Source organism: Danio rerio, chromosome 4 (assembly GCF_052040795.2).
Source record: "Danio rerio strain M-AB ecotype USA chromosome 4, GRCz13ab, whole genome shotgun sequence".
Classification (NCBI taxonomy): domain Eukaryota; kingdom Metazoa; phylum Chordata; class Actinopteri; order Cypriniformes; family Danionidae; genus Danio; species Danio rerio.
In genome coordinates this window covers 2,590,001-2,611,144 of record NC_141024.2, presented here as the reverse complement: position 1 = coordinate 2,611,144, position 21,144 = coordinate 2,590,001, and the positions used below count along the sequence as shown (strand labels likewise).

The following is a 21,144-nucleotide window of genomic DNA, read 5'->3' as shown; positions in this document are numbered from 1 at the left end:
CCGGTTCAAGGCAACTGTACATAGTGAGAGTACGCTCTATGTCTCTCGGCTGGCCTGGGAACGCCTCGGGATCCCCCTGGAGGAGCTGGAAGAAGTGTCTGGGGAGAGGGAAGTCTGGGGTTCTCTCCTAAGACTGCTGCCCCCGTGATCCGGCCCCGGAAAAGCGGATGAAAATGAACGAATGAATGTTCAACTTACTTTGTTTGTTTAAATTCAGAAAAAATAAATTGTTTGGAACCACTTATCTTAGAAAAATGTTGTAAATGTAAAGAGTATTTTATTTAGTGTGAGGTTCAGAAACACTATAAATTACTACCTTATGTTTAATGCCATTTTCTTTGTCACGGGTAGATGCCCAGAGTGTCCCAAAAGTCGCAGATGTCTTCTCCGTACCCGGCCTGTGAGTGTGGATGTGCGGTCAGGTTCATGATCATCCAGCCTCTGTTGGCTGTGTATGAGGGCCAACTCGGAGGCCGCTGCTGCCGGCAGAACCCGCTGATGTCCGATGGTCTCCGGGTCTCTCCGGTGGGGTTTCCGGTGTGAGCAAATCCGCCCCAGTAGCACAGCACCCGGTTGGAGAGCAGTTTCTCAGCAGGGGTCATGCTGAAGTTCGCCACCGACGCTGAGTCAAACACAAATGGAAGCTCCGCTCCGTGACACACACGCTGGTAACAGGAGGACACACCTGACCACACGCGTGGGTCGCTGGACACCTGATCAAACACATACATCCAGGCAGAGCTACCGGACAAAACAGCGGCCCGAGCAGACCTCCGGGATGGACACCAGAAGATGTAATCAGTCACGATCTGGAAGACAAAAGTGAGTTTGAAATATGATATATTACTTTACAACACAAATTTAGTAATTTTCCTTCAGCTTAGTCCCTTTATTCATCAGGGGTCGCCACAGTGGAATGAACCGCCAACTATTCCAGCATATGTTTTACACAGCGGATGCCCTTTCAGCCGCAACCCGGTATTAGGAAACACCCATACACTTTCATACACTTCAGCGCATGTGTTTGGACTGTGGGGGAAACCGGAGCACCTGGAGGAAACCCACACCAACACAGGGAGAACATGCAAACTCCACACAGAACTGCCAACTGACCAAGTTGGGACTCGAACCAGGGACCTTCTTGCTGTGAGGCAACAGTGCTAACCACTGAGCCACTGTGCCGCTCCTGGATATAGTAATATAATATAAATACAGCTTATAAATAAGTTATTAACATGTGGTATGCTGAATGAACTGAGATCTGGCTGCGTTCAGTGTCTCATTGATTCAGTTTAGTGGATGTGACACATGAGCAGAGAAACACACACACACAGCTTGTCTTTGGGTCTGTCAGGCTGATCAGCACTTGTTTAGAGCTTTTCATCATGTTGCTGGAGGTTAAGTATCTCTATCTGTTACCTGGTAACCAAACACTCATCAGATACATGCACACACACACACACACACACACACACACACACATAGAAAGAAAGAAAATCCACCACCTGCGGACTCAAACTCTATAAAAGAGACCGATCAGTTTCAAGACACACACACACACACACACACACACACACACACACACACACACACACACACACACACACACACTGCATGACTCGCTCTTGGCTAAACACTCACCCTTTCACACAACAGCGCTAAATCAGTACTGTTTACATGCTGTTATATTATTATTTATTTTAATGCATTAATATTATATGCAAAATATTTTCATATAATTATTCAAATTAATATTATTATTATTTATACAAGTGTTTTATTAATTTATACCCTTTTATATGTACATTATATTCAATATATATAATGTTTCCACCTTATATTAGTAAATAATAATTTATTAAAATAAACATTTAAATAATCGTCTTTTTTAGTCATTTTTGTTTATTGATTATTGTTTAATTAAATTTTATTTGGAAATCTCTGGATCTTGGAGATTGTATTGAATTAGTTTAAATTAAGTCTTATTAAACAAGCCTTATGCATATTTTTTACTATATATATTTTTTACTATATATATATATATATATATATATATATATATATATATATATATATATATATATATATATATATATATATATATATATATATATATATATATACATATATGCAGCTTTACAGAAAAAAAATCACAATGTTTAGTTTTAATGCCATGCCGTGTTTAGCCATATAATAAGCCACATGCATATATTTAGCCAAAAACTGCTACATGTTTATTCTTCCTGCGATATATTTAGCAGATTAAAAGCTTATTGTATTCTTAATGTGATGCTATTTTCATTTCATTCCAGCTTACAGCGCCGTCTTGTGGACAACAGAGGAGGTGGCTGTTTAAAACTAAATTATTATAAATTTTTCCTTTTATCATACTTAATATAATATAATATAATATTATATATACATATATATATATATATATATATATATATATATATATATATATATATATATATATATATATATATATATATATATATATATATATACACACACATATATAATTATTATTTTATTTTATTTATTTTTATTTATTTATTTTTTTTTACCTGCCAAATATTTCTAAGCAGAAATTAGTTAAAAGTCATTAAAAGCTTCATGTTCATTTCAAAAAGATGCACTCTACACTTTCAAAGCAAAAACAGAATGGTCACACACTTTAAAATAAGGTTTCTGTAGTTAATATATTTACTAATATGAACTAATTATGAATAATACTTGTAGAGATTTTCTTAATCATAGTTCCACATTAAATAATGCGTTGATACATCTAAATGCATGCTTGTTGTTGTTGAGTCCCAGCTGGGTCAGTTGGCATTTCTGTGTGGAGTTTGCATGTTCTCCCTGTGTTGGCGCGGGTTTCCTCCAGGTGCTCCGGTTTCCCCACATCCCAAACATGCGTTTCCCAGCACTGGGTTGCTGCTGGAAAGGAATCCGCTGCATAAAACATAAGCTGGAATAGGGATTCTACTGTGGTGACCCTTGATAAATAAGGGACTCTGAAGGAAACTGAATGAATGAATGAACATTAGTAAATGCACTGAGTTAACATGAACTACCATTGAACATCTGTATTTTTAGTAACTAACATGAACAAATGCTGTAATTATTGTATTGCTCATGCATTAACAAACATTGATGCAACCTTTTTGTAAAGTGTTATCAGTATAATTGTGTGTGCATTGGTTTAGTGCGGTTGACCTGTGCTAGCATGTCCCTGCGGTCGGCGTCGCTGTAGAGCGGTAAATATTTGCGCAGGATTTTGATGGCGTGTTGTTTAAAGATGGCCGTTGTGTAGATAGTGCACTCGACCGCGGATACGGGCTTCTTGAAGACACCATACACAAAAATCACACCTTCCTCTGAAGTCGTTCCTGAAACACACAAACATTAGCCTCAAACCTGCTTTCATCAACAACAACAATATCAAAACAGGTTCCAGCTTCACCTTACTAGCCATTTTAACACAACGTTAACATGTTTTATTACATTATTAACATGTTATTAGCATGTCTTAGCATGATGAAGCACTTCACTAACATGTTTTAGCACAGTGTTGGGATTTTTCAAGCCTGTTCTTTTCATGCAGCCAGCATGTTTCTTATATTAGCACAACGCTAGCATGTTTTGTTACATTTCTAACAAGCATGTATTAGCATGATGAAACACTTTGCTAACATGTTTTAGCACAATGAAGCACTTCACTAACATGTTTTGGCACAGTGTTTCGATTTTTCTAACCATTTTGTTCAAGCAGGCAACATGATTTTTATATTAGCACAGCATTAACATGTTTTGTTACATTTCTAGCATGGTATTAGCATAATATTAGCATGTCTTAGCAAGATGAAACACTTTGCTAACATTTTTAACCACAATTAAGCACTTCACTAACATGTTTTGGCACAGTGTTTGGTTTATCCTAGCCTGTTCTTGTCATGCAGTCAACATGTTTCTTATATTAGCACAATGTTACATGTTTTATTACATTTCTAGCATGTTATTAGCATGATGAAGCACTTCACTAACATATTTTAGCACAGTGTTGTGATTTTTCTAGCCTGTTTCTTTCATGCAGTCAACATGTTTCTTATTTTAGCACAATGTTAACATGTTTTATTACATTTCTAGCATGTTATTAGCATGTCTTAACACAATGAAGCACTTTGCTAACATGTTTTAGCACAGTGTTGGCAATTTCTAGCTTTTTCTTTTCATGAAGCCAACATGTTTCTTATTTAAGCACAATGTTAACATGTTTTATTACATTTCTAGCATGTTATTAGCATGTCTTAGCACGATAAAACACCTCACCAACATGTTTTAGCTCAGTGTTGGTATTTTCTAGCCTGTTCTTTTCAATGCAGCCAACATGTTTCTTATATTAGCACAATGTTAACATGTTTTGTTTCATTTCTAGCATGCTCTTAGCTTGTCTTGGTATGATGAAGCACTTTGCTAACATGTTTTAGCACAGTGTTGAGATTTTTCTAACATGTTCTTCCATGCTGCTAACATGTTTCTTATGTTAGCATGTGGCTATAGCACATTTTAGTATACTGTTAGCATTGGTTCAAGACATTGTTAACATTTCAGCTTTTCCAACAATTTTCTATCATGTTTCGTCATGCTGCTAATGTTTCTTCTATGTTTAACCTGTGGCTAGCATGTTGACACTGCTAACACGGTTCAAGACTTTGTTAGCATGATTTAACTGATTTTTAAAATATTTGAAGTGTTAACATTTTTTAAGCATGTTTTGTCAGGTTTTTAACACCTTTCTTTCATGTGTTAGCACATGACTAGCATGTTTTTTTACTACACTGACAACACATTCAATACATATTTTAGCACAGCATTGGCATTTATCAAGCATGTTTGGTTATTGCTAAGAAATTTGACACATGCTTTTATTAGCATGTGACAAGCATGGTTCAATTTGTGGTTACATAATTTAGCAGATTGCTAACATGTTTTAAAACCATCAAACGTTAGGAAGTTACTAGCATGTTCAGCATATTTTCTGCTTGTTTTAGCATGCTAATAGCATAATTTAGGAGGTTGTTTGCAATTTTGCAAGAAAGTAGAACATGCTTATAATATCTAAACATGTTGCTTAAATATTTGAACATGTTTCTTTCACACTGTTACAAAGTTTAACATTTGATAGCTATACCAAAGCCTTTTGTCAGGTTTTGCTAGTTGTCGGGGCTTTGCATGGTATTTCTTGTTTGCTAATCCGCATGAGATGATGATTATGTTCTGGATATGACTATTAGGATATATTTCAGCACTTGTAAAGAGTGCTCTTAAGAGTTAAGTTAAAATATGAGGAAAACCCAAGACAGTAGTTTACCAAGCAGCACAGGTTTCTCCTTCTGCCAGTGTCCTTTCTGGAAGGCGCTCACCGCCTGCTCCTTGATCAGCTCGCCATCAATGAACGGCCCCCAGATCTCAAACACCTCCAGAAAGCGGAATGGGTTCACCAACTTTGAGCCTGGGACACATTGTTAAATATTTTAGCAGTGCTACATTTTTTCTAGCATGTTTCGTCAAGTTCTGAATGCTTTTTTTCATGTTTTAACACACAGCTAGCATGTTTCACTACACTGCCAGCGTACAAGACATTGCTAATGCAATTTAGCACATTACTAAAATGTTTTAGCACAGCATTGCAGCATTGGCATGTCTCCAGAATGTTTTGTCATCGCTAATATGTTACATACATGGTTTTATTAGCATGTAGTTAACATGTTCAGTACATGATTTAAAAAATTGTTAACATGTTTTAGCACTGCATTAGCATGTTTTAGCATGTTTTTGACACTACTAACATGCTTATTACATGTTTTATTAGCATGTGGCTTTGATGTTTTGTCAGGTTCCTAACATGTTTCTTTCATGTTTAAGCACACTAGCCGCATGTTTACTACAATGCCAGCATACAAGACATTGCTTATGTAATTTAGCACATTGCTAACATTTTACGTTTTAATACGTTTTAATAGCATGTGGCTTACATGTTTTTTCAGGTTCCTCACACATTTCTTTTATGTTAAAGCACACAGCTAGCACGTTTACTACACTACTACATCTATACAAGACATTGGTAATGCGATTTAGCACATTGCTAACACATTATGTTAATGCTAAGATGTTTATTAAATGCATTTATTAACACATAGTTACATAGTTCAATATGTTTTTGCATAAATTAGCCAACTGGTAGCATGTTTTAACACTGCCTTGGCAAGCTTTAGCATGTTTTGACATTACTAAGATGTTAATTACATGTTTTATTAGCATGTGGTGACATGTTTTGCCAGGTTTCTAATATGTGTCCTTCATGTTTTAGCACAGGCCTAGCATGTTTTACTACTCTACCAGCATAGTTCAGAACATTGCTGGTGCAATTTAAAACATTGCTAACTTGATTTAGGACCGCATTGGCATGTTTTAGCATGTTTTTGACATTACTAAGATGTTTATTACATGTTTTATTAGCATCTTTATAACAGATGAACATTTCACTATTTGGAATAGTACAAATATTTCACCATTATTATTGTTTTGCTGTACTTTGGATATAAAAAACAGGGTTAGTAAGCATAAGAGACTAATCTAAAAATCATTAAAAATGTAAATGTTTGATTGGTAGAGTGTTTGTTAAATCAGTGCTGTGTTTGTTCTTACTGGTCTTGATCTGGGCATGCAGCACATCTTCAGCACTCAGAGACTGAAGACACTTCATGTCCTCCAGTGAACAGTTTGCTGCTTTGGCGAAGTGTTTTCCCAGCTTCAGAGATTCGCGTCTGAGCAGAAACATTGGTTAGTGTAATCATGACACTGGTCGCAGGTTTATATAAGTGTTGGTGTGTGTTTACCGTGTTTTGAGAGGAATAGAGAAAGGTAAACTCTGGAAAACCGCCTGTTTAAAGAGAGGTTTGCTGCTCTGGATCATCAGATGTAAACTGACTGATTGAGCGCCGGCGCTTTCACCAAAAATAGTTACCTAAAGTCACACAGAAATGACATGAAGAACTCACATTGTGCAGATTTATTTTATTGTGTTTTATTGATGTAAACTTTGAGTGAATTTCATGAAAACATCAGTTTAATCTTATTTTAATAATAATATACATTATTCAAAATGATAATATATAGTGTATAGATAGATAGATAGATAGATAGATAGATAGATAGATAGATAGATAGATAGATAGATAGATAGATAGATAGATAGATAGATAGATAGATAGATATACAGACAGACGGACAGACGGATAAATAACGAATCAAATGACACCTCATTTATGCAAATTGGATCTACTGTTCAAAAGATACAGCCCTTTGAGTCTGGACCAATCAGATCCAATATTCTAATGAGGGTGAAACATAATGAGGGTGAAACTCGTATTAACACACTAACCTATATGCATAGACGCTCAAACCTTCATTCTAACCCTAAACCCTGACCCTAACCCCAAGCAAACCCTTAACCTAACACTAACTCATGTACATTATCAGGAATAACTGCACAGACATGATTCAATAAAGAAGACTGACAATTTAAACTATTCACCGGGTTAATTAGGTTAACTAGGCAGGTTAGGGTAATTTGTTATTTTGTTAATTTGGTAAGTTATTGTATAACGATGGTTTGTTCTGTAGACCATTGAAAAATATACTGCTTATAGGAGATAATTAGTGACCTTAAAATGATTAATTATTTATTAAAAACTGCTTTTATTACTGCCAAAATAAAACAAATGAGACTTTATCCAGAAGAAAAAAACATTATCAGACATGCTGTGAACATTCATTTACTCTGTTAAACATCATAGATAATAACACAGAGAAAACCGCAGTTTAGCGCCCCCTGTTATGTTCGAAGCGGCTAACGTCATTGCACATTTTAGCCAGTTCGAACACAGACCATTATCACCCTAGATACACTAGAGGGCGCCTCTTCATCTACGTATCTACAGGTAGATGGCATCAATTTATTTCTTATAGGTGGGAAATAAAACATTAATAATATGTGTAACGACATGATTGACATTTATTTGTTGTTTAGGTTATAGGTCAAAGGTCATGTGTGTGTGTGTGATAGATAGACGGACAGACAGACAGACAGACAGACAGACAGACAGACAGACAGACAGACAGACAGATAGATAGATAGATAGATAGATAGATAGATAGATAGATAGATAGATAGATAGATAGATAGACCTTAAAATTATTTTTTATTTTATTTAAAACTGATTTTATTACTGCCAAAATAAAACAAATAAGACTTTATCTTTATTTATTTTACACAATATAACAAAAGACGTGCTGTCCGCTTGTGGACAAACTTTGAAACGTTCAGACCCAACTTGCAGAGTGCTTTTACTAATGTTGAATAACAATATGCAACTATTTTATGTATTTTTATTAATTAAATAGTTTTATTTTATTAATTAAACAATTATTTTGTTTATTTTATTATTGTTTTGTACATCTATCCTTGGATTTTATTATTGATCTTTAATTTCATCAAAGTTCCTTTTTTTGTCCACTAGAGGGACTCATCTGACAAGTTAGCAAAGGAAAACCCTTTAACTCACAGACTGTCACTTCAGAGCCACATTCTGACAAATACTGAGTGAAACCTTAATGCTGACATTAACTATAAAGATGGCATCAATTTATTTCTTATAGGTGGGAAATAAAATATGAATAAAATGTGTAACGACACGATTGACAATTATTTGTTGTTTAGGTTATAGGTCAAAGGTCATGTGTGTGTGATAGACAGAGAGATAGATAGATAGATAGATAGATAGATAGATAGATAGATAGATAGATAGATAGATAGATAGATAGATAGATAGATAGATAGATAGATAGATAGATAGATAGATAGATAGATAGATATACTTCAAGAAACTTCTATACAGCTTAAAGTGACATGTAAATTCTTCACCAGGTTAATTAGGTTAACTAGGCAGGTCAGGGTAATTAGTCAAGATATTGTATAATGATGGTTTGTTCTGGAGACCATTGAAAATATATATATTGCTTATAGGACATAATTAGTGACCTTAAAATTATTTAAAAAAAACTTTTATTTAAAACTGCTTTTATTACTGCCAAAATAAAACAAATAAGACTTTATCCAGAAGAAAAAAACATTATCAGACATACAGTGAACATTCATTTACTCTGTTAAACATCATAATAACACAGAGAAAACCGCAGTTTAGCGCCCCCTGTTATGTTCGAAGCGGCTAACGTCATTGCACATTTTAGCCAGTTCGAACACAGACCATTATCACCCTAGATACACTAGAGGGCGCCTCTTCATCTACGTATCTACAGGTAGATGGCATCAATTTATTTCTTATAGGTGGGAAATAAAACATTAATAATATGTGTAACGACATGATTGACATTTATTTGTTGTTTAGGTTATAGGTCAAAGGTCATGTGTGTGTGTGATAGATAGACAGACAGACAGACAGACAGACAGACAGACAGATAGATAGATAGATAGATAGATAGATAGATAGATAGATAGATAGATAGATAGATAGATAGATAGATAGACCTTAAAATTATTTTTTATTTTATTTAAAACTGATTTTATTACTGCCAAAATAAAACAAATAAGACTTTATCTTTATTTATTTTACACAATATAACAAAAGACGTGCTGCCCTGTTGTGGACAAACTTTGAAACGTTCAGACCCAACTTGCAGAGTGCTTTTACTAATGTTGAATAACAATATGCAACTATTTTATGTATTTTTATTAATTAAATAGTTTTATTTTATTAATTAAACAATTATTTTGTTTATTTTATTATTGTTTTGTACATCTATCCTTGGATTTTATTATTGATCTTTAATTTCATCAAAGTTCCTTTTTTTGTCCACTAGAGGGACTCATCTGACAAGTTAGCAAAGGAAAACCCTTTAACTCACAGACTGTCACTTCAGAGCCACATTCTGACAAATACTGAATGAAACCTTTATGCTGACATTAACTATAAAGATGGCATCAATTTATTTCTTATAGGTGGGAAATAAAATATGAATAAAATGTGTAACGACACGATTGACAATTATTTGTTGTTTAGGTTATAGGTCAAAGGTCATGTGTGTGTGATAGACAGAGAGATAGATAGATAGATAGATAGATAGATAGATAGATAGATAGATAGATAGATAGATAGATAGATAGATAGATAGATAGATAGATAGATAGATAGATAGATAGATAGATAGATATACTTCAAGAAACTTCTATACAGCTTAAAGTGACATGTAAATTCTTCACCAGGTTAATTAGGTTAACTAGGCAGGTCAGGGTAATTAGTCAAGTTATTGTATAATGATGGTTTGTTCTGGAGACCATTGAAAAAATATATATTGCTTATAGGACATAATTAGTGACCTTAAAATTATTTAAAAAAACATTTATTTAAAACTGCTTTTATTACTGCCAAAATAAAACAAATAAGACTTTATCCAGAAGAAAAAAACATTATCAGACATGCTGTGAACATTCATTTACTCTGTTAAACATCATAGATAATAACACAGAGAAAACCGCAGTTTAGCGCCCCCTGTTATGTTCGAAGCGGCTAACGTCATTGCACATTTTAGCCAGTTCGAACACAGACCATTATCACCCTAGATACACTAGAGGGCGCCTCTTCATCTACGTATCTACAGGTAGATGGCATCAATTTATTTCTTATAGGTGGGAAATAAAACATTAATAATATGTGTAACGACATGATTGACATTTATTTGTTGTTTAGGTTATAGGTCAAAGGTCATGTGTGTGTGTGATAGATAGACAGACAGACAGACAGACAGACAGACAGACAGACAGATAGATAGATAGATAGATAGATAGATAGATAGATAGATAGATAGATAGATAGATAGATAGATAGATAGATAGATAGACCTTAAAATTATTTTTTATTTTATTTAAAACTGATTTTATTACTGCCAAAATAAAACAAATAAGACTTTATCTTTATTTATTTTACACAATATAACAAAAGACGTGCTGCCCTGTTGTGGACAAACTTTGAAACGTTCAGACCCAACTTGCAGAGTGCTTTTACTAATGTTGAATAACAATATGCAACTATTTTATGTATTTTTATTAATTAAATAGTTTTATTTTATTAATTAAACAATTATTTTGTTTATTTTATTATTGTTTTGTACATCTATCCTTGGATTTTATTATTGATCTTTAATTTCATCAAAGTTCCTTTTTTTGTCCACTAGAGGGACTCATCTGACAAGTTAGCAAAGGAAAACCCTTTAACTCACAGACTGTCACTTCAGAGCCACATTCTGACAAATACTGAGTGAAACCTTAATGCTGACATTAACTATAAAGATGGCATCAATTTATTTCTTATAGGTGGGAAATAAAATATGAATAAAATGTGTAACGACACGATTGACAATTATTTGTTGTTTAGGTTATAGGTCAAAGGTCATGTGTGTGTGATAGACAGAGAGATAGATAGATAGATAGATAGATAGATAGATAGATAGATAGATAGATAGATAGATAGATAGATAGATAGATAGATAGATAGATAGATAGATAGATATACTTCAAGAAACTTCTATACAGCTTAAAGTGACATGTAAATTCTTCACCAGGTTAATTAGGTTAACTAGGCAGGTCAGGGTAATTAGTCAAGTTATTGTATAATGATGGTTTGTTCTGGAGACCATTGAAAAAATATATATTGCTTATAGGACATAATTAGTGACCTTAAAATTATTTAAAAAAAACATTTATTTAAAACTGCTTTTATTACTGCCAAAATAAAACAAATGAGACTTTATCCAGAAGAAAAAAACATCAGACATGCTGTGAACATTCATTTACTCTGTTAAACATCATAGATAATAACACAGAGAAAACCGCAGTTTAGCGCCCCCTGTTATGTTCGAAGCGGCTAACGTCATTGCACATTTTAGCCAGTTCGAACACAGACCATTATCACCCTAGATACACTAGAGGGCGCCTCTTCATCTACGTATCTACAGGTAGATGGCATCAATTTATTTCTTATAGGTGGGAAATAAAACATTAATAATATGTGTAACGACATGATTGACATTTATTTGTTGTTTAGGTTATAGGTCAAAGGTCATGTGTGTGTATGATAGATAGACAGATACACAGACAGACAGATAGATAGATAGATAGATAGATAGTTAGATAGATAGATAGATAGATAGATAGATAGATAGATAGATAGATAGATAGATAGATAAAATTTTCATGTAAAAAAAATCTTATTAATAATAAATTAATGGTATTTATGGTATGCATTTTGTTTATTAATCCATTATTATTTTTCTGCTTAAATAAAATTAAGGCTGTGTGACTATTGAGGAGAAAGTCTCAATAGTCAATACTTTAAGCATTTTAAATCATGTTATATAATAATAAATGTAATATATGTTTATGAATGATTTTCAGTGTGTTGTCCTCACTCTGCTCGGGTCTCCTCCAAACGCTGCAATGTTCTGCTGCACCCAGATCAGCGCTGCCTGCTGGTCCAGAATGCCATAATTGCCAACTGCCGTCGACTTTGGGTCTTTTCCCGATACTAGAAAACCGAAGGCTCCTGCAGACGGACACGGTGAGAACTGTTTATGCTTATTATCAGAGCTGGTCATAGCATTTATGAATAGTGTTTAGAATATTTATGAATTTATATTTATTAATATGTATTTCATTTTTAAAAAATATTTATATTCTAACTACTTTTGGATTACACTTAAGTTATTTTGAGCTAACCCTGATTTGATGTCACTTATTTTGAAGTAGGATAATCTTTACTATTTTGACAGGAACAAAACAATTTATGAATATTTTTTTATAAGCAACAAGAGCCTCAACTTCTTTTTAAAGTACAATGATGGAAAGCTAATACTTCGACATACTGACTCTACATCGATGTTACTGTTTCCCGAAGGATGATAGCTCCTCCTTAAATGACTGAAAGGCCATGCCCTAAATGACTCACAATCATGCCCTTAATTACTAACAGCCCCCCAAATGACTGACAGCACTTGCCCTAAAGAACTGATAGTCCCGCCCTAAATGACTGATTGTCTCGCCCTAAAGGATTGATATGCCCTCCTTAAATGACTGATAACCCCGCCCTAAATTACTCTCAGTCTCGCCCTAAATGACTGATTGCCTCGCCCTAAAGGATTAATAGGCCCTCCCTAAATGACTGATAACTCCGCCCAAAATTACTGTCAGTCCCGCCCTAAATGACTGATTGCCCCGCCCTAAAGTATTGATAGGCCCTCCCTAAATGACTGATAACCCCGCCCTAAATGACTGATTGCCCAGCCCTAAAGGACTGATAGGCCCTCCCTAAATGACTGATAACCCTGCCCTAAATTACTGTCAGTCCCGCCCTAAATGACTGATTACCCCGCCCTAAAGGATTGATAGGCCCTCCCTAAATGACTGATAACCCCGCCCTAAATTACTGTCAGTCCCGCCTTAAATGACTGTTTGCCCCGCCCTAAAGTACTGATAGCCCCTCCCTAAATGAGTGTAAAACCCTGCCTTAACTTATTGACAATCCCACCTTAAATGACTGATTGCCCCGCCCTAAATGACTGATAGCCCCTCCCTAAAGCTATTCCATGTGACCAGAATTTAAGAAAGGTAATTTCAAAAGGGGGAGGAAAGGTAATGATATTTGGTTTAAGATTATGAGTGCAAATTTTTTTTTACAAAATAATGATGCGCATAGATAACTTAAATACTGATCATTTTAAATCCTCATATGTGCTATAATCATTAATAAACACAATTAAAAATAATTCAAACGTATTGTGGAGTACGTTCACTTTTAGGAAGATTTCTACCCAAAATTAATAAATCAAACCCCTGGTTATGATTATTATGGTCAGTTTGTGACTCACCCAGGCGATATGCGATGCTCACGATCACCGTCTGTGTGTAGTTGCTGATGAATCTGCCGTCGTACAGCGGTTTGGATGCGGATCCTGCGATGAAATCCCCACCGTGGATCCACAGCATCACCGGCAGCGGCTGCAGCAGCGGAGTCGCCAGATCCACACTCAGAGGAACAAACACATTCAGGTACAGGCAGTCCTCGCTCACCTGAACACACAAAATACACAGGTTTACTGCTCTATATGCTTTGTAATAATTCTGCGTTACATTCCAAGTCGCATAAATTGCCCATTTAAAATGTTTCTGATTTGGTCGACTGACTTGTTCATGTTCATTCAAACAATATTCGTTTCATACTTACAGATTTAATGTTTTATTATTGTAAAAGTTAAGATTGATTAAATTCCTATTTCAGTAATTGCTTACGAAAAACTAGAGAAAGAGATGACGCCCCCCTAGTGGAAAATATGAATAATAAATAGATAATGACCCCTAGTAGAAAATTTAAAATATAAAAAATAAATAAATATATATATAGCGATATATAATTTACAGTCGTTATTATATATTTTTATGTTTTATATTTTCTACTAGGGGTCGCTATTTGTTTATTATATACATTTTAAAATATTTTCCCCCAGGCTTATTATCTGTTTATTATATATATTTTTTAATATTTTCCTCCAGGGTCTTTATCTGTTTATTGTATATTTTTATGTTTTATATTTTCCACTATGGACGCTATTATATATTTTTAAAAACATTTTCCACATTATCTGTTTATTGTATATTTTATGTCATCACTTTCTCTCTTTCTTTATCATCAATTAGTGTAATGGTAATTTAATAAATCTTAACATTCACAATAATGAAACAAAACCTCAAAAATCTGTAGGTAATAATTTGATCTTTGAAAATGAAAATGAGCTTTGATTGTCATTAAAATAATGTTAAAATGTATTTATAAATCTAAGTTGAACCAAAAATAGGTTTGATATTTTTTATGCATAGAATCATAATACAATAATATGTGTATATATTTAATAAAGTCAATTAAATGTAATTTTAGCACCGTTAGCACTATTTTGACATTATTTACATTCTGATATCTTGACATTTAATTCACATATTTACATAAATTTCCTATTATCGTATACATCAAATTACTTACTGAGCTTTTACTTAGCTTAATCTCAGCGATTTTTAACATTTATTTATGCATTGATTTTAATTGCATTGAACGGACAGAGAATTGCATATATATATATATATATATATATATATATATATATATATATATATATATATATACACACACACACACACACACACACACACACACACATAGCACTCAGCATAATTAAGTACAGCCCATTTTGAAAATTCTCCATTTCTCAGTGAATATAGGCAACATATTACAGATTTATTAAACAGATATATTTATTAAAATAATATTTTAGTCACCAAACATATTTATAAATTGAAAGATAAAACAATTAAATTCAAGCATAAATATTGAGAAAAGAAATTAAAACTTTCAACTCTTTTTTTTATGTTTTGCTTATCTTTATTAAATGTGTATTTAATATTTTTCTATAACATAAATGTAGCTGTACTAGTTTTTGGACTGTTATTGTAAGTTATTTTGTTAGATAAGCTCCTGATTTGGCTTCAGTATGACTAATCTAATTTATATACACAAATATAATAAAGCTTTCTATTAAAAAGTTTAAAAGATTGATTTGTGAGGGGTGTACTTATATACGCAGAGCACTGTTCATATTTATAATTGTAATAGGTAACTTAGTAAAAAAAGCATAATTAACAAATCCTAGACAGTTTCATTGAATAATTACCATGTACACTTTATGCGTCCTTTACATATGCAGCATCTGAAAAGTTTGTTTAGTCTGAAAATACTCAATTTTCTCACCTTTTTGGGGCAGTCATCAGCAATGGGGCCGATGCAGGCCTGCATACACGCCGCTCTGGGAAAGGAGGCATCATATACCCCTTTCCATGGAGTAACAGGTCTCGGAGCTTTCCAACGGGACGTCCCGACTGGAGGATCAGCAAACGGGATCCCATAAAACACATAAGACTTGTCCAGCAGCAGGCCCTGTACCAGTCCATCTTTAATAAGCAGTTTGGGTCCATCTGCTGTTCTGGAGGGCTGACCTGGGGTCAGTGCTGATGGAGAAACACTGCGCAGTACAGCAGATACATTGATCTGAGCATCTGATCTGGAGTCAGTGAGGAAAAACACACACAAACTCAACACACACTTGTAGGACAGCATGTTTTCTGCTCTTCTGCGCGCTCGAATGGATGGAGGAGGAAGATTTCCCACAATTCCTCAGTCTTCTGGAGCTCTTGTGACTCTTATTATGCTGTACACTGGGACTCTGTTGTGTGTGTGTGTGTTTGTTTGTGTGTGTGTGTTTAATGACCAGCAGGTTGTCTGTACTTTAGAAAATTGAATTAAGTTACATTCATTCCTTTGACGTCCATATCTTTGTATTTGTATTTGTGGTTTGTTAAAGGAATATTATAATTCTATCAATTAATATGTAATTAAAATAATATTTTTAGTGATTTAGGAGGTTTAAAATAAACAATGTATTGTATTATTTCATTTCATTTTAAAATTAATTTAAGGTTACTTATTATACAATTTATTATTACTTGTACTTATTATACAATTATAATTTATTTATAAATTATTTATAAGAATTTATAATAATAATTACATTAAATAAATTATATATATATTTTTCCAACTTTATCTTTATGATATAATTTTGTATAAATCAACAATAATATCACATTTTGAAAACAATAAGTGTTATTTATTATCTATTATAAGAAGGGGCTTCCGGGTCCAAGCGCTATATATATATATATATATATATATATATATATATATATATATATATATATATATATATATATATATATATATATATAAAAAGAGCAATATCACACTCGTAGCAGTGCGATATGGCTGTATATCGGCACTGGTGGGGGCATATCGCACTGCTACGAGTGTGATATTGCATTTATACAACAGTTTGACGGCATAATTGTGTACATAAAAACTAAATCAAACATGGAGGGTCTCAAAAACCTATTTAATAGTATACCTATTTAATTACCTATTCTAATAATTCTGACTTCAACTGTAAAATTCACTTTAACGTGTGATATGACTAAAAAGTGATCATAAATGAATATTTTCTTAATTCAAACTAGTATAGTGGATTGGACCCGGAAACAGTATTCCAAACGTCACGACTTAACAAGCGTTAGTTTTAACCTTTATAAATTATATGTACAAGATCTCATTTTAAAATGTCTCCTTTTGCAATGTGATTATAGTAAAATAATTACAAATAACAAACAGTTGTGCTTTCGTGTAATAAAACAGTTATAAAAATACAATTGCTGCTTGCTCAAACTATGTATTTAAAATGAATTAAAACAACAATTCTAACATTTTTGGGGAACAATGGGCAATATGCACACAGACTTTTAATTTCAGTCAGCTAGCCCCTGGGCTTCCGGCTAATTGTCATCCCATACAAAATCGCCACGTTTACAGACGTCCCAAGGAGGGAGGGGGATGGGTGGTGGATGAAGAGCCTGAAGAGCCAGACTGATCTCACGAGAAAAAGTAAGTATTTTACGTTTTGCCAATTTAGTGGCTAATTTGTACGAGTTCAGTTGTAAGAAATTGAACGATTTTAAAAAGGAGGCGTGGCACCTAACCCCACCCCTAAACCCAACCGTCATTGGGGGATGAGCAAGTCGTTATTTGTACGAATTAGATCGTACGAATTCATACGAATTAGCCACTAAATCAAAAAGTTACGAAAATTCGTGAGATTGTGTTGGAAGAGCTATGCTGAAGAGCGGTGGGGTTGAGTTGCGCCCGACGTACCTGAAGAGCTGGGAGGCATGCAGCGAAGACTATTTGAGGAGCGTGATTTCCTGGAGATTATCATTCATTTGCAGGCATCCGGGAGTCTCTATTCATTTGCGGGAGACCTTCGGAACTTCCAGGAGTCTTGAGATGTCTGTGTTTAAGATACGATTTCTTTAAAAAGCATTGAACTTCACTGCCTGGCTGAGATACGATATAAAGTGGGTCTCAGACCAAACAAGAAGCACTGCAGTAAATTATATTTTCCCACGCCATGTCTTTAAAATATGGAAATTAGTTTTACCCTAGGATTTTCAATGGAGTTTCTGCGCTAGCCTGCTGCTAACGACGGCGCCTTCGTTTAAATGGTCTTTTGACTCTTTTTTTTACGCTTGAACAACAAAGTGAATGCTTAGGTCTATTTAACTGATTATATTTGAATTACATTACAACATCAATGCTGTAAAATAAACCTTATAAAATTGACAATAGTCACATAAACCTTTCACCGGAAGTTCATCATTGGCTAAAAAAACACTAGCTGTGCATATAGCCCATTGACTTTTTATTTGTTTACTCCACTTAAATTTGAAAAAGCGATTAAGTTAAAGATTAATTCAGATTGTATTGGAACAACTTGAAGGAATAACGTTAGTTAAAGTTCTTTTTAATTCTTTAATTTAGACGAGGATTCGTAAATAATAATAATGATAATACCTCTTCCACCCCACTAGGCTGCAGCACATGCGCGGTGTGTCGCGTAAACATGACGACCAGTCGCAGCGTCAGACGTCACTCCTAAAAGCAGCGATGGCGGCTCCCACAGAAAGCACGAGCGAAACGACAACAGATAAAAAACAGAAAAAGAGCAAAAATACAGGTACATTTACGATTATAAATCACCAACAGCACATCATATTTTCACCACAGCGCGAGTCGACCAAGCGCGCGTCATCAGTATCTGTTATATTGACATAAACAGAGGTGTTGTTTGTTTACTCGTGAAAAAGCTCGTGTAGCTTCAAACTCCTCACTATAGTTTTAATGTTATATTGAGTCATATTGTTGCTGTAATAAAATGTATTTGTGTGTATTGGTTGTCTTACATTGTTTCTCAGTCTGCATTTCTCACATACACACTCGTTTTCAGTGGAAAATCTGCCGAAAATCAAGTGTGGTGTGAGAAATAATCAAGTTTGGTTTGAGATAGTGGTTGAAGTACTGAATAATTACCAGAAGCTTGATGTTTTAATAATACAGAAGTGCTAGTACAAGCTCAGTATGATTTTTAACTACAGCATTTAATGATTATCTTGTTCGTAAACTATGCACATACACAAAGTGGCTATACATGGCAATGTTAACATAGATATTTTTGTGAAAATGCATGGTGAGACTCTTCTGATTTGATAGAGGTAAAATTGGTTTTATAGTCGCACATTCGGACTTTCCCCTTAACAATATAATTTTATTAAAGTATTATTTGCAAGCTCTAAATAGCGAAATCATATTAGAAGCAAATGACTATCAAAGTATTTATATGTCAAAGAATTCTGTTTATTTTAATATTTTTTTCTCAGATTTTTTATTATTGTTCTTTTTTATTTATTCCTAATGTTTTAATTCATTGTTATTTATGTATGTTATTTATTTTTAAAGTACAAAATTGTTCACAGTCAAATAATCAGTGTTGATGTTGTTTTCAAGTCACACTTGCATGCTAATTCCAATCGAATATCAAAGTAACATGGTAAACAATATAGAGACTTCTAAATGAACAAATGTGCAAATATAAAACCAACTTCACCTCTATTCTGATTTGTATGTCGTTTCAGTAAGATCGTCTCTGTGTTTTGTTCATCGTAATGCACTTTAGATAAAAGCATTTGTTTAATTCTCTTTGCATGCTTTAAATAAATAAAAAGTGTTTTCCAGTTGGGGAAATTCAACTTTGTGTGTTATTATATGTATGTTTATATGTTTTACAATTATTTTTAAATATATAATAATGATTTGAAACATTCTAAATACAATAGTAATTTCATTCAAAATGCTCACAAATTCATTCATTAATAAAACTGCTGGCTGGTCAATGACTTTGCAGGGTTAGTTTAGCAGTGTTATGACTGCTTTATGAAATAATAATGCTTCAGGTCAGGAAATGCAGAAATAGTGTACATGTTTTAAATAAATAATGAGGATTGCATAGAATAGGGTTGCAGCTGGAAGGCCATTCACTTCGTAAAACATATGCTGGATAAGTTGGCGGTTCATTCCGGTGTGGCGACCCCTGATTGATAGAGGGACTAAGCTGAAAAGAAAAATTAAGGAATATATTTGTGAATTATTTTGGTTCTGTTTTAAAATGTGGAGGTGCTGTTTGCTTCATGCATCATCTGTATTTTGAAGCCATACTTTGTTTTATTTGACAGCGAGGACCGCAATGGAAACAAGCCCAGGGCTTTATTGTGTTTTTATCCTCAACTGTTTTTATTTCAAAATGTATGGGATATTTGTATTTTTGTACAGCTTGTCTCAAATCTGTCAAATACAATTTAATTCATATAATGACTCGGTAATTAATTTATTATTATTTTTTGGTTTGAAACAGATGATGCTGATCTGCTGACAGTCCCAGATGACTGGAAAGAGCCGAAGTTCACCAAAGCGGACAATCCTAAAGGTCTGCTGGAGGAGAGCAGCTTCGCCACACTTTTCCCCAAATACAGAGAGGCCTATCTGAAAGAGTGCTGGCCGCTGGTGCAGAAGGCCCTCGCCGAGCTCGTAAGTGTCCACTAAATCATAGCTTATTGTTGCATTAGCTGTTAAAGTGCTCATGAAATTAAAATTAAGTTTTTTAGATCTTGGTATCATTATGGTTAGTTTTAAGGGTAAGTATAAGCTGGTGTGCTCCAAAACACTTACATTTTTTTTTCAATTGTCTATTTAATATCCATATGCTGTATATCTTATAATTATATATTTATGTGAAGAATAAGAAGTGTTTTCTTATCTTGAATTATAGGCTGATTGTAAATGAATTAGATTTTTTGTCTCATTTCTCTGTCTCTTCTGCTGCTGTGTAGTTCATCAATGCCACACTGGACCTGATTGAGGGCAGTATGACGGTGAACACCACCAAGAAAACATTTGATCCGTATTCAATCATCAGAGCGAGGGATCTCATCAAGTTACTGGCTAGAAGTGTGCCCTTTGAACAGGT

At 33.9% G+C, this 21,144-nt stretch overlaps 1 protein-coding gene across 2 annotated transcripts in view; it reads left to right on the top strand.

The window, feature by feature from the left end:
- The window catches only part of krr1 (KRR1 small subunit processome component homolog), a 43,272-nt gene that overhangs the window by 18,039 nt on the left and 4,089 nt on the right, over positions 1-21,144 (top strand). The window contains exons 3-8 of one of the 2 annotated variants that reach the window (XM_087247556.2): positions 352-822; positions 12,536-12,698; positions 14,046-14,185; positions 18,656-18,801; positions 20,533-20,705; positions 21,008-21,142. In XM_087247556.2, the coding sequence (XP_087103682.1) occupies positions 638-822; positions 12,536-12,698; positions 14,046-14,185; positions 18,656-18,801; positions 20,533-20,705; positions 21,008-21,142 (942 nt within the window). In that variant the 5' untranslated portion in view covers positions 352-637. 2 annotated transcript variants of the gene reach the window in all.